We start from the raw sequence: 14,415 nt of genomic DNA, 5'->3' as shown, positions 1-14,415 counted from the left end.
CACTCATGTCTTATTTAAACTGAACATGAACAAGGGTTTATCATTATCTTACACTTTTTTGCATAAAAATTAAATAATACAATTTATAATTTTATACAATTACATTTATTCTGATTTATTCTGTATTTTATGCCTTGTACTAGTCTTTTATCTTGTGTGTTGTAAGGTGTCCTTGAGTGCCTTGAAAGGTGCCTATAAATAAAAGGTATTATTATTATTATATTTAGAGGCAGTGGTGACGGTAATCAGGTCTAAGGCTAAATTAATAAAAACGTACCTTTCGTGTTATTAGAGGCTGGTTGGGGTTCAGACTCAGAGCCTCCCACTCCTCCTCTGTTTCCATCTCGATACTGAAATCCCTCTGACTGTCTCTGGACAGACTGGAGCCAACACTGCACAACAAAACATTCAAAAAGTTCTGCACTGTTTTAAGTGTGTGTGTGTGTGTGTGTGTGTGTGTGTGTGTGTGTGTGTGTGAGATAAGTGACTGAATTTGGATCTCACCTCTTCGCCCTGTCCTCAGCCAGACGCAGAGCCTCCTCAGCCGTCTCTCTCCTCGCTCTCTCATCGGCCAGACTCTGCTCCACCTCAAGCAGCCTGAACACACACACACACACACACACACACACACACACACACACACACACACACACACACACGTTAATATATCCATGAGCTCGACCAGTGCCACACAGAAACATCTGTGAGAACGTGGAGAGGTCTGGTCTCACCTTTCTCGGAGCTGAACAGCTTCAGCAGCTTCAGCGACCACAGAGTCGTTGCTTCTCTCCTGTGGAGCTCCTGGTGCAACCTCAGCAAACACGGACCCCTGGTGGTGATGACACAACATTACAGGTATATACACAGGTAACTTTTTGTTGGAAGATTATTTTTTATAGCATTTTGGACTTTAATTCATATTATAACAGTTCAGAAAATAAGGGGAAAGACATTGAGGGATGAGATGCAACAACACAGGTGGAATTACGAAGGAAAAACAAAACGCAGAGGGAAGGTAACTGCACAGGCAAGTCACGTATAATGGATCTAGAGTCCAGACGCAGCTGTGCACAGACACATCAATTCACATAAACCTTTAGACATTATGTGGCCACCCTCGTGCTTTATGATAACTTCAGGGGGACAGGGGCAAAACTATTAATCTGATGTCTAAAAATAAACTATTTGTTAGAAGCTTTAAGAGAAAAAAGGGACCACAGAAATATTATAGACCAGCAGCTTTCAAAGCGCGAGGTGCCAGAGAGCTTCAGGGAAGGTGCAGCGTGAGGAAAAATAAGTGTAAACATCTGCTTAGCTAAACTCAGATGTTCACGAGACAAAATGGATTGATTTTTAGTAGCTACAGTGAGAGAGGAGACAGAGGGTTTAGACTCGATGTTGAGACAGGGATATGAAAAGCAGCGCAGTGAAGATTTGGTGTCTGACTGACTTTGATGTAGTTGTTTGACTTTAGTTGAATTATACAAGAAGGTCTCACAATGTGTGATATGGAATTATGTTCAAAAGATTTTTAAAAAGTCAAGATAGAGATGATAAAATGTCTTTTTCGCTCACTTTTTGAAACCCCTTGCCACAGACATGAGCAGCATAGACCTGCAGGTATTCAGCATTATTTACCTGAGTCTGGCCTTGGACCTGGTTTTCCAGCCAATGGCAGCGGTTCTGCGTGTCCCTCAGGGTTTGTGAAACGGCCCTCAGCTGAGCTGCAACGGCTCCTTTCTCCTCCATGGCCTGCTGCAGCTGGGGGAGGAGGGGGGAGGTGTGTGGAGTGAGGATGTGGGGTGAGGAAGAGTATTCATGTGAGATTTAGCATATGTTAGCATCCATGGTGATGGATTACTGGATGTTTTCATTCTTACTTTTCTTGTATTTTCTGTAGGAATTGAAAATAATAATAATAAAATAATATCTTTCGTACCTTGGTGTTGAGTTGCTGGAAGTACTGGTCTCGCTGTTGGATCTCGTACATGCAGCGCTGCAGGTCTCTGTGAAGCTGAACTCTCTCTGCCTCCAGCCGACTCACCAGCTCCTCCATCCCACTCTGACCTGCCTCCCGCTGCACGGAGGGAAACATTTCAATTAGCAAGATGAAAAACTAACAGCTATCCGTCTTTCTCCACATTCAGTCCTCAGTGCAAGTCCTGAGTGTTCATGTGTGTAAACTGACCTTGACTGGAGCTTTGTCCTTCCTCTCTCTGTCAGACCTACACAACAGAAACCTTTTAGTATCATCAACAAAAATCTAATATTTCTCATCTTGTTGTTTAGTCTTTGAGCTCAGTGCTAGAAAAACCTGCAGCTGTTTCCACGCCAAGCAGCGTACACGAATGTTTATCCAAATATCAAACCTCTCACTTGTTGCCAAAGTGTGTGACTTCTTTTCTTGTTTCTGCTGCATGAAAAACCGTCTGAGTCAAGAGGTCGTGTGAGAGGCCACACTTCTTGTTCATGCATCCAACACCAGACTTGTCCGTGACTTTCAGTTACTCTTTACGGACACTAACTCGTGGTTTAATTAACTCAGATACCTCAGATTTGCTGCTTCCTCCTGAGAGCTGTCGACTTCTTCAGGTGACGTTAAGCGAGTTTGCATCTTCTCTGCAGTTTGTTGTTGCAGCTCATCTGTCGTCTGCTGAAACAGAAAAGAGAAGAGACTCATCAGTCACAAAGATGGAACAATTTATCTTTAAAAAAAGTTGTTATTAAAAGACAGAATTTCACAGACACCAGAACACATGTGCATCCCAAAAGAAAAATACCATGCAATTCAAAGCAATGGTATGTAGGAAAAAACCAAATGAATAAATAAAACGTTAACCCTTCATGCCGTCTGCAACATAAAACTACAGCAGAGAAAGGAAGTGCAAGCAACAGCCAAACTGAACACACAGCTGATGACTTGACTTACCAGCCCGTCTCTGTCAGTCTGGAGGGCTGTGACACCACTTCCTTTAGACCTCTCCACACTCAGGGAGGAGACAGTCTCTGGGCTTGACCCCTGTCTGGACTCAACCACTCGTTTGGTTCCGGCCAACTCATCCATCAGCCTGTCCCGATCATTCTGGAGGCTGGCCATGGATCTGGAGAACGCCGACAGCTGCCTGACATACGAGTTATTTTCAGAGACAACCTGCTTCAGTTTCTTCTCTTTCTCCGACACGTCCTTCGACAGCTCGTCCAACAACTTGTTGAGCTCCGCGTCAGCGTCTTTGCTCTCTAAAGCGTTAAGTTTATGAACAAGGATGTCCCTCTCTTTGGCAAACATGGCCAGGTCGGACGTGGCGTCCTGCAGGCTGCGCTCCACCTTGTTTAAAGCCGCCTGAGTCTCCCGGAGTTCTTCATCATATCTGTTTCTCAGGACCTTGAAGTCTTCGATGAGTTGGTCGCGGTCATTCTGCAAAGCGGCCATGGCTTTGCACAGAGACTCATTTTGAGCCTTTATGTCTTTATTCTGAGTTTTGGCGTCTGTTAGCTGTTGCTCCATGTCGAGAAGGTCTTTCGCGAGCTCTGCCACCCTTTGATCAGCTGTCTCTTGCTCGCCCCTCATCAGCTCCACCTCTCGCTCGAAGGTGTCCAGCTCAGAGTTGTATTTGTCTTCGGCTTCGGTCAGTTTTTTGTCCGTCTCATTTTCCACCTGCTGCATTTTTCCCTTGAGTTCATCATTTAAGATTTTCTGAGAAAGAAGTTTTTGCTGGAGCTCATTACACTCAGCTGCTTTGGCTGCCACGGCCTCCTGCAAATCAGCAATCACTTTGCCCTCGTTCGTCGTGGCTCTGTCCTTTTTCTCAGTCGATATTTCTGTTTCAAGTTTTGAAATCTGAGCTTTGAGTTTAGAAATCTCCGTTTTCAACGTATTGCTCGCCTCCTCGTCCTTCTGCAGCTCCAAGCGAGACTCTCTGTGCTGCTTCTCAGCTGCAGCCTTTTGATTTTCCAGGTTTTTGATCACATCCTGCTGCTTCTTCAGCAGAACCTTCAACTGGTTGTCCTTCAGGGACAAAACCTGATTCAAGTCCTCTCTGTACCGGACCAGCTGAGCCCTGAGCATCGCGTTCTCTGAGTTGAGATCATCCATCTGATGCAACAGTTTCCTTATTTCATGTTTAAGACCTTTGGCTGCACCACCTTCCCCGTCAGCAGAGCCCTCTTTACCCTTTAAGCCCAGCTCGCTCTTTGCTTCAAGGATTCTGTATTCTGACATCAGTCGCTCCCGTTCACTCTGTAAAGACACCATGGAGTTCTTGAATGACTCCATCTTTGCTGCCATCTGCTCCTTCTCCTGGACGGATCTGCTCGCTTTAATTTGCAGACTTTTGACCCTGGCTTCGAGCCCTCTCAGCTCTTTATCGGCCTTTTCCCTTTGGTAGCGTAAAGACGTTAGCCTGTCCTCATAAACTGCGACCTGCGAACGATAATTAGCCTGGAGTTGCTCTAGATACCCCGACATCTGTCCATCTTTACAGGACAACAGGGAGGAGATCTCAGCGTCCTTGCTCTGAAGGAGGGTTTTCAGTTGCAGAGAAATTCCCTCCTGTTTCTCAAAGTCAGCTCGAAGTTTGTCATTTTGAGTTTGTAGAAGTAGCAGCTGAGCGTCTGTGTCTGCATTTATCTTCTCTGTTTGATGGAGATTCAGCTGCATTTGAGAAATCGCATCCTCCTTGTCGGCAAGGTGTCGGCTGAGCGTGTTTTTATCCTGCTCTATTCTCTCCACCTGAGCACTCAGTTCCTTCACCTGCACAGTCATGAGCTCCACGGACTCGGTCAGTTCGGCGTTGCTGGCGCTCATCACGAACAGCTGTCTCTGCTGTGCAGCTGCGGCGACAGAGTATTCATTCAGAGTCCTCTCCAGTCTGGACTTAGTGACTCGGAGTTCATTCACCTCTTTATCTTTAACCCTCATGTCTTCCAGGAACCTTTTGATCACAAAGCCCTGCTCCAGGAGCTGGTTATCCTTCTCGTTCAACGTCCTCTGGTACAAATCATTCCAGAGTTTTGTGGCATCTGCCCCTTGGGAAGTGGAAGATAAAGCATACAGCTTCGCTTCATAAGTCTCAGCTGCTCTCTTCAGAGTATTTATCTGTAGATCTTGAGAGTCCACATGTTGTCGCAGATCATTAACCTTTTGACTTTCTTTATCTTTTAAATCCTTGAGGTCATCGATCTGCTGCTGCAACACAAACTGATTCTCCACGTATGAATTTATTTGTTTCTCATCTATACTTTGTGGTGATTTTATCTTCTCCTGATCCTCAGACTGTCGACTTTGCCGGGATATTTCCAGAGCCAGCTGGTCTCTTTCCGACTCGACACTCACAATCTTTTCTTTGGCGTCCTGGAGAAGATTCTTCTGTGTCACCAGCTCAACTTCAAACTGTTTCCTTCTCTCCTCCAGAGCTGAAATTTTCTCTGAACTCTTCTTCAGTTCTTTCTCCATGTGTTCGCAGGCTGACTGTGAGCTCTTCAGAGAGCTCTCCAAATCTAAAATCAGTTCCTGGTATTTGATACAGTTGTTCTGCAGCTGATTTATCTCCTGATGCTTTTCTTTGAGCAGCTCTTGCAGTTCTTTCTTCACGTTCTTGGAGCCCTCGTTGCCTCTCTGAACCGTCTTGAGCTTCTCCTCAAACTCTCTCACCAGTTTGAGCTGCTCCTCCTCTTTCTCTTGACGAACCCGATTGCTCATCTCCTTGCTCGCCGCCAGCTGAGAGGACAGCTGTGTGTTCTGGGTTTGCAAAACGCAGACAGACTCGGTCAGTTCGTCGATCCTCTCTGAGTTCTTGAGGATCACAGTTTCCAAATATTCATTTTCATTTTTCACCTTGTCTGAAATCTCTTGAACATTTTCAAGCTCCTCTTGCAGAAGAGACTTATCGTCCTCCAGGATTCTCACCTTCTCGTTCAGGCTGATGGTTTCCTGGCCGTGTCGGTTGATGACGTCTCTTAGCTCTTTAACGACATCGTCTTTCTTTCCCAACTGAACTTCATGGTCGTTCTGTATCTTGTCGATTCTCTCAGAAAGATTTTGCTTCTCCTTTTGTAACAGCTTGTTGATTTCCAGCTGAGCACCGAGCTCCGTTTTCTGGGCCTCAATCTGTGCAGTGAGTGAATTACTCAAACTGAGCGCTTCGTCCAGTTTCAGCTGCATGTTGTTTGTGTATGTGTTTGATTCCATGTGCTTCTCCTCCAATGAACAGCTAGCCTCTCCGAGTTTTTCTGCCAGTTGGCTATTTTCAGCCTGGATCTCTGTCAGTTTCACTCTCAGATCCTCTGAAGACTCTTTAAGGCGGCAAATCTCAGCCTCCAATTCTTTATTTTTGTCAGTCAGCTCACACATTGCCATTTTGCGGTTTCCTTCATGCTCAGTCAATTCTAATCTCATTTTCTGATTCTCTTCCTCCAGCTCCTCGATCTTCTGCCGTTTCTCTTTGGAAAATGTGCGAATCCTCTCTTTAATTCTGTCATTTTCCTCCTCCATCTCTCTGGCCTGCTTCTCCAAATTTTCCATCTCGGCCTCATGTTTGTGTATTTTGCGGAGGGCTTCCTGTCTGTCTCTTTTGGCCCCCTCCAAAAGCTGTCTCATCTTGTCCATTTCACTGCTAACGTTTTCGTAAGCTTGCAAAAGAGACTCGTACTCTTGTTTCAGCTCGGCGTGCTTTGACTTCCACTTGGACAGCTCCTCAGTTTGAGAGTCTTTCAGGGATTCGAGCTGGCATGAAAAGGCTTGTTTCTGCTGGGTGATGCTCTCTATGGTTAGTTTCAAGCTGTCGCAGGCTGCTGAGAGACTGCGATTATCATTGAGGAATCGATCGACTTCGGTGCCTAGCTCGTCTTTCTCCTTGTTCAGAGATGACATTGAGCTTTCCAGATCCAGGTTTTGTTGTTTCAACTTCAAAACCGACGATTCCAGAGTACAACACTCGACTTCTTTAGCTGCGTGTTTTGCTGACAGCTCTTCTGCTTCTTCCTTGAGCGTTGCATTTTCCTTCAAGAGCTCTTTTCTAGAAACTAAAGCTGCTTGAAGTTTCCTGGTTAGGAGAGAAATTTTGCCTTGGTTGTCCTGACCGTTCATTTTGTTGCCGTCTTCTTGAGATTTCTGAAGCTGATCTGACTCTATTCTCATTTTCTCAACGGCAGTTTCGTGAATTTTGATTTGCTGCTGTAGCTGCAGTTCAAGTGCAGCGATTAGTTCTTCCTTTTCTGCAACTCGAGCCTGAGAAACTGATAAGGCATCATCTCTCTCGGTTAATATCACTTTGAAGTTTTCAGCACAATTGCAGGATGAACCGACCCCGCCTTCGTCTTCCTGTCTGACGTGTGTTTCAGGCGTCTTTTGATGCAGCTTTAGTTCCTCTGCCTCCTCCAGTTGCCGATTCAGTGCGGTCACCTCACCTCTGAGTTCATCGATTAATCTAAAAGCGCTTTCTTTTTCTTGCTTTAACAAATCCAAATTCCTTTCCATATCAGTGAAATGCAGCCGAGCTTTTTCAAGCTCTTCGGTTAGAGCACCTTTGTCCTCACTGAGCTGCTGCTGAGTTTCTGATAATGTCTTTTCGATGGTTAAAACCTCAGAGGATTTCTGTGAAACTAAAGCAAGAGCCGTCTCAAGTTCCACTTTCATCTGATTACTTTGCTCCAGAACAGCTTCCTTTTCTTTCATTAAAACACGATACTTTTCCTCCTTTGTACTAACGTGTTCCTCCAATAAAACCTGTTTCTCCTGTTCGGTCTTTACCTCAGAAACTTTGATCGTTTCCTTATATTTCTCGATCTCTTCTGTTTGCTCCTTTCCTTCTGCCTGGGCTTTCTCCAAGTCGTTCTCTACCAGTTGAAGTTTTGACTTCAGAGCTTCTGCTCTTTGCTCCATGACTACGAGAGCCTCGTCTTTACTTGCCATCTCAAGAGACATGTTCTCAGTTTTGGATTTCAGCGTTTCCAGCTCTGTTTGCAGGTGCGACAGAGAATGGCACTGGCTCTCCTTCTCAGCCAGAGACATCTTCAGATCTTGAAGAGTCTTATCGCGCTCCTCCACCAGCTGTCTCAAAGTGTCCAGTTCATCCAGATAAGACAAGGAGGTTTTATGGAGGTCCTCCAGCTCCCTCACCTTCTCGTCAGAGTTTAACTGGACGGCGTTCAGCTCGTTCGTCTGCTGACAGTGTTGCTCCAACAGAGCCTTGTAGTCGTCTTTCAGCTCAGCCAGTTCCTGAGTTAATTTCTTTTCATTCTCTTGAGCTTTCTTCATCGTCTCTTTGCGCGCCAGCAAAGCAGCCTGGGCCTTTTTCTGGAGTATCGCCTTCTCTGACTTCATCTGTGCGAGCTCATTTTCTAAGTCAAGTGCAGTAGCAGTGGAGGAAGATTTGTCCTTTAATTCATCTTTACACGTCTTGATTTCATCTTGAAGCTCTTCCAATTTCTGCATCAGGCTGTTTCTGTCTTTCTCGAAGGCTTCTTCTCTCTCAGCGACACTGGACTGCAGCTGCTCGATGACGGAGCTTTTCTCACTGAGTGTTTGCAGTTTTTCTGACAAACGTGCTTCTTTCTCATTTAATGTCTGTTGCAAAGTTTGTTTTTCTGACTGTAACTGTTCAACAAGTCGTTCACTCTCTGTGTTGTGTTCAAGAATCTCTCCCTCTTTCTCTACAATTTTCTGTTCCAGAGCAGAAACTTTTAACTGAGCTTGGTTTGTTACCTCCTGTAATTTATCCTGTAAATGTGAAACCTCAGTTTTATTGTTCAAACTCTCTTCTCTTTGCTTTTCATACTCCTCTATTTTTTTCAACAGATCTTTTCTTAGAATGAGAGCAGCTTGAAGCTTCTTCTTCATCACATCTTTTTCTTTCGATACTTTCGCCAGTTCGCCTTTGACATCGTCCTTTTCCTTTATCAGCTGAAGCTTCTCTGAATTCTTGGCGTCAATTTCACTTTGGGAGCGTGAGATACAATCTTCTAACTGCTGCGACACCTCTTCAAACCTTTTCATGGAGGTTTTATGTGCTTGCTCCGCACTTTCTAACTGTGCTATTAGAGATGTTTTTTCCTCTGCGAGTTTCATTCTTTCATTCGAGGCAGATTCTATGACCTGGGTAATGGATGCATCTTTATCCCTTATCTGCTGACTAAGTCCAGCCAGTAATTCCCTCTGCTGACTTATCTGAATGTTAATACAGCCGATCTGCTCGTCTTTCGCCTGCAGTTCACTGTGTAAAGACGAGTGTTTGACAGCAGCTTCTTTCACTTTCTCTGACTCAGCGTTGAGCCGAGTCTGTAAACGCTCCACTGTGTCTTGCAGAAGAGCGATTCGTTGACCCCTCTCCTCGTTACTCCTCCCTCCTTCATCGAGTGTGTTCTGTGCTTCGTGTAATTTCGCTACAGTTTTATCCAACTCATTTCTCAAAGCATCTACTTCAGACTGATGACTCTCCTGTAATTGTTTTATCATCTCCTGTAAAGAGGTTTGTTTTTCAGACGAGGAATCTTTGTCTGTGTCATTTTTTCTCACTATAAGTTTGTGTAACTCACACTCCACAGTTTTCAGAGCCTGTTGCAAACTATTGTTCTCTTTATCCTTCTCCTGGAAAGACGCTAACACCTTCTCCAGCTGAATCCTGGACGCCGACGCCTCCGACTCTTTAGCGCTCAGCTGATCAGAGCCTTGCCTGACTGCAGAAGAAGCCTCGGCTAGTTTCTCCTGCAAACTGTCCAAGTCTCGTTTCAAAGCATTAACTTTAACATCTTTAGATTTCATTTCATTTTCAACACTTTTCAACTGTTCAGCAAGTAGATTCTTATCCTGTGTTTCTCTATCCAAAACTAACAGCCACTCTTTCTCAGAGTCCTGCAGAATCTGCTCTATCTTTAGAACGTGTTCTTTTAATTGAGAGAGTTCTCCATCTTTGCCACTAACCTTTGCTTGCAGGTTCTCCTTCTCGGACACCATTTTCTCCATAAGTTCGTTCATGCTGCTGGACTGATGCTCCATCTGAACCTGCAGCTCCCCCTGTGATGACCTGATCTGATGGTGTCTCTTTTCCAGCTCTTCCTTCTCCGCAACAAGTTTCCTGACTTCCTCTTGCAAACGTGCGTTTTCATTACTGACGGCGGTGAGATGCTTCTGATGACCTTCCTTTGATAAACTAATTTCCTCACTCAGTCTCTTATTTTGCTCTTCTAGTTTCTGCATCTCTGAGACAAGCTGAGAGGCGTGTTTGGCCTGAGCCGTGTACTGGCTGTTGATGGCGTGCAGAGCCATTTCCCTCTGCTCCAGGTTTTCTGTCAGGGCATTCATCTGTGCAACAACCTGAAGATGTTGTGATTTGAGTCTTTGTATTTCAACGGTCAGCAGCGACACGCTTGCTTGGTGAGAAGAAAAAGCTTCGTCCTTTTCCTTTGACAGACTGGAGTTCAGGTTTTCCGTTTTCTCCAGTTTGTGACGGATGGCTGTTAACTCGTTTCTCAGTGTCTCTGTCGTGGTCTTCGCCGCCTGATGCTCGTCACTGGAGTCATCCAGTAACTTGCGAAGGTCGGACACCTCCTCGGTCCTTTGGGAGAGTTGCTTCCTCACGTCCTGCAACTCCTCCAAGTTAGCAGCGTATTTCTCTTGTAGGTTGTTGAAGGCACTTTGCGTCTCCTCTGTTGACGTTCTGAGGTTTCCAGACTCAGTGGACAGTAACTGTATTTGACTCTGCAGCTGTGACACCAACTCTGTGCTTTCCATGAACTGAGTTTTGAAGAGCAGAGCTTCATCTGCTCTTCTCTGAATGTCCTGGAGAGACTTTGACTGGTCTTTAAGAGCTGCCTCTTTTTCCACCAGCGCCTTCTTCAGGTTCTCGGCCTCGGCCATCTGAACCTGGAGGGTGTCGTTGAGCTTTGCGACGGATTCTTCCAGGTGTGACACCTGTTCTTTCAAGCTCTCACATTCTGCCTCTTTGGCTTGTAGATTTGAATTAAACCTTTCAACAGCAGCTGAAGAATGAGTCTGATATTCAAGACTCAACTGTTCCTTTTTCTCCAGAGTATTTTTCAGTACGGATGACTCTGAAGTCAGACTGTCAACCTGACCTCTGAGCTTCAAGGCAGAATCTTCAAGCTCTGAAACTTTTGCACTTAAACCGATGTTGTCGTCTGTTTTCTGTTTCAGCTGCTCCTCCTGCTCAGAGACCCTCCTGTTGAGCTGCTGGATCAGACTCTCCTGCTGTTTCAAGGAGTCATCTTTTCCTCTCACGGTCACATTAAACGTCTCCTTGTCGGAGTACGCTGCTTTGAGTTCGTTGTCCTTTTCAACGACGGATATTTTAAGGTTTGTGACTTCTTCTTGTGCTGCGGACAGAACGGTCACTGTGTTGAGAAGTTCAGATTTTAATTTGGTATTCTGCTCATTCAGTGCCTGAATGCTGTCTTTAAAATCAACGATCTCTGCCTTCCTGTGGTCGTCCTCCTGCGTCAGCTGACGAGTTTCTGCAGTGAGTTTCTCTACAGCCGCTTTTAGGTCGGTGATTTCAACCTCCATCTCCGCAGCATTCTCATTCATGGCGCCGAGCTGACTGCTGAGCGAAATCACAGACTCGTTTCGTTTGTTCAGCTCATCCTTGTGGCTTTGAAACTCATTTGTAACTTCTCTTAATGTCTGGTCTTTTTGCTCTATCTGCTGTTTGGCACCTGAGCACTCTCGCCTGAGTGACTCTACATCACCCTGTAACTGTGATATATGATCTTTCTGTAACGTGATCTCTTTCTGGTAAACACTACACTCCTCTGCTTTCTGCTGAAACATGGCGTCTTTCTCCATCAGCCCCGACTTGAAGGCAGATCCTTGTTCCTGCAGCATGGATATAGTGTCGTGCAGTTGCAGCAGCTGGTTCTGCTGAGCCTCCAGCTGAGAGCGCCGCTCTGACAACGTTTGTTCCTTCTCATTCAAAGACACGTTGAGTTGACCAACTTGCTCCTGTAAACCCTGAAGCTGTTCTTCTCTCTCCCTCAACAGTTTTGACAGATTAACACATTCATTTGTTTTCTCAAGCAAACCTGCAGAATTTGACATTTCACTTTCCTTCAGGACCTTTCTTAATTCATCTGCCGCGATAGAAAGCTCCTCCTTCTCCCTCAACAAGCTGCCGATTGTTTTCTGACCGTCTGCGATCTGGATTTCAAGCCCGGAGGTTTTCTGTTGGAGCGAACTCCTCTCATTGGTTAGTTCAGAAACTGATCGGATGCTCTGTGCCAACTCCTCCTGTAGTCTCTGATGATCTTCTGTCAGACTGATAATCTTCCCGCTCAAACTGGAGTTGTGTTCAAGAGTTGCTTTCAGCTGTCCATCGAGCTCAGACACGGCCTCTGTTTGCTGAGCGAGTTGTTTTGCTGTAGATTCACAGGCAGCATGAAGTTGTTGGTTTTCCTCAGTGAGAGTGTGGATGTGTCTGTTTAAGCTCGTCACCTCCGTTTGCCGCAGCTCGGCTTCACTCTCAAGCTTTCTGGCGTTTTCCTCCGTGACGCTGATTTGGTCACTCAGAGACTTGAGCGTCTTGTTGGTGTCGTTCAGTTCGTCTTTGTGTTTTTGACACTGTCGCGTCGTATTCTCCAACAGTTCTTCTCTCTCTTGAAGTTGCCGCCTGAGTTGCAACTGTTCTTCATTGAGAGACTCGGCTTCAGCTCGTAGCTTGGATACGATATTTTTCTGCGTTGTGATTTCGTTCTGCAAACTGAGGTGCTCTTCCTGCTTCTCTTTCAGCATCGCGTCTTTCTCCACGAACCCGGACTTCAGGCTGCACTCCTGCTCCCGGAGCAGAGTCAGTGTTTCCTGAAGTTGTGTTTGCTGGTTTTGTTGCGCCTCTAACTGCACACGAAGATCAGCAGCAGTCTGCTCTTTCTCTGCTGCCTCGCCCTGCAGCTGGTCGACCTCAGAAGTCAAGCTTTGCACTTGTTCCTGCAGCTGGGTCACCTGATCCTCCCTCTCCCTGAGCAACTGGTTGAGATTACTACATTCATTTGTTTTTGCCAGCAGGATCTCTGAGTTTGAGTGTGTGCTTTGCTCAAGAACTCCCTTTAACTCGTTCATTCGAAGAGTCAACTCCTCTTTATCTTTCCGTAGCCCTTCAATCACTTTGTCATTTTGTGATTGTTGCGTTTCCAATGTGGATATTTCGGCTTGAAGTGACTCATTCTCACCTGTAAGCTCTGAAACGTTTCTTACACTTTCAGTCACTTCCAGTTCAAGTCTCTCTTTTTCTTTTGTGAGGCTTTGTACTTGACTCCCCAGGGTGCCGTTGAGTTCAAGAGCAGACGTAACCTTCTCATTTAGTTCTTTCACACTCTCCTTCTGCAGCTCCAGCTCCTCCGTCAGCCCTTTGAGCTTTTCCTGCAGCTGCTGTCTCTCAGTCTTTGTGTTTTTTAAGAGGTTCTTGAGTTTGGAGATGTTGTCGATTTTGCTTTTAAGCTCATTGCTCAACTTCTGATTTTCTGAATCTCTGACCTGCAGTTCACTGTTGAATTTCTGCCTCTCGTCCTCGGCTTGTTTATCATTTGCCTTCAGTTGGTTTTCCAGTGAAGCTATGGTTTCCAGTTTCTCTCGCATCTCTTTTTGGATGTGTTCTTCGCTCTGCACTTGCTCCTCTAACCGTTCGGACAATGTTTGCATTTCATTATTGTATTTTTCCACCTGTGCCAGAAGTTTGTTTTGTTCTTCCTTGAATGATTTCAGTTCTTTTTCATGAAGCTCTTGCTGTAAAGTGTCTTTGTTGATATTTTCATCCTTGAGCTGTAAAACGAGTCCTTCTGACTCCTGCAGCTTTTGGCTGGAGGACGTCAGCTGTTCCTTTAGCGAGATGATGTGTGTTTCACATTCAGACAGATGATTACGATGGCTCGCGCTCTGTTTCTGGATCTCCCCTCGGAGGTCCTGAATGGTTTTCTTGTCCTCTTCCGTCTGCTTTATCAGCTGATCCACCTCGGCCACTTTAGACTCTGTCTCCTCTTTGGCCTTCACTAACTCCATCTCGGTATCTTTGAGTTTCCCGACCGCCTCTGTGACCTTGTTATTCAGCGCCTGCTGGTCTGAATTCTGTGACTCTCTGATGATTGTGACCTCCTGCTGCGCTTTCCTCAGTGCATTTTCCACATGAACCAGGTTCTCCTCTTTGAGTTTAATCTCGTGCTTCAGCACCGTCACCTGCTCTGTGTACTCCACCATGTTCGCAGAGAGGGTCGATATCTCCTTGTCCTTTTCCGACAATGCGTCTTTGAGACTATCGATTTCCCGCTCGCAGGTTTGAAGGTCATGAATAAGTTGGGCTCGTTCTTCCAAGTGGGCGGTGTTTAGTTTGTCCAGCTCCTCGTTTGTCTGATCAAGCTCAGTTTGTAAAGTTTCTATGGTGACTTCCTGTTTTTGAGTCTGAAAACAATGAGATAAAA

At 45.5% G+C, this 14,415-nt stretch overlaps 1 protein-coding gene across 1 annotated transcript in view; it reads right to left on the bottom strand.

Moving 5' to 3' along the window:
• LOC130172349 (golgin subfamily B member 1-like) overlaps positions 1-14,415 on the bottom strand; it is a 34,151-nt gene that overhangs the window by 1,730 nt on the left and 18,006 nt on the right. The window contains exons 22-29 of the mRNA XM_056381023.1: positions 2,930-14,395; positions 2,550-2,653; positions 2,189-2,225; positions 1,940-2,077; positions 1,639-1,761; positions 732-829; positions 505-597; positions 278-392 (exon numbers count right to left, since the gene is read on the bottom strand). Of these exons, the coding sequence (XP_056236998.1) occupies positions 278-392; positions 505-597; positions 732-829; positions 1,639-1,761; positions 1,940-2,077; positions 2,189-2,225; positions 2,550-2,653; positions 2,930-14,395 (12,174 nt within the window). The remainder of the gene's footprint in view (positions 1-277; positions 393-504; positions 598-731; positions 830-1,638; positions 1,762-1,939; positions 2,078-2,188; positions 2,226-2,549; positions 2,654-2,929; positions 14,396-14,415) is intronic.

The sequence above is a fragment of the Seriola aureovittata genome, chromosome 1 (genome assembly GCF_021018895.1).
Source record: "Seriola aureovittata isolate HTS-2021-v1 ecotype China chromosome 1, ASM2101889v1, whole genome shotgun sequence".
Classification (NCBI taxonomy): Eukaryota; Metazoa; Chordata; class Actinopteri; order Carangiformes; family Carangidae; genus Seriola; species Seriola aureovittata.
The sequence above is the reverse complement of the archived record's forward strand: the minus strand, read 5'-3'. Positions and strand labels throughout refer to the sequence as shown.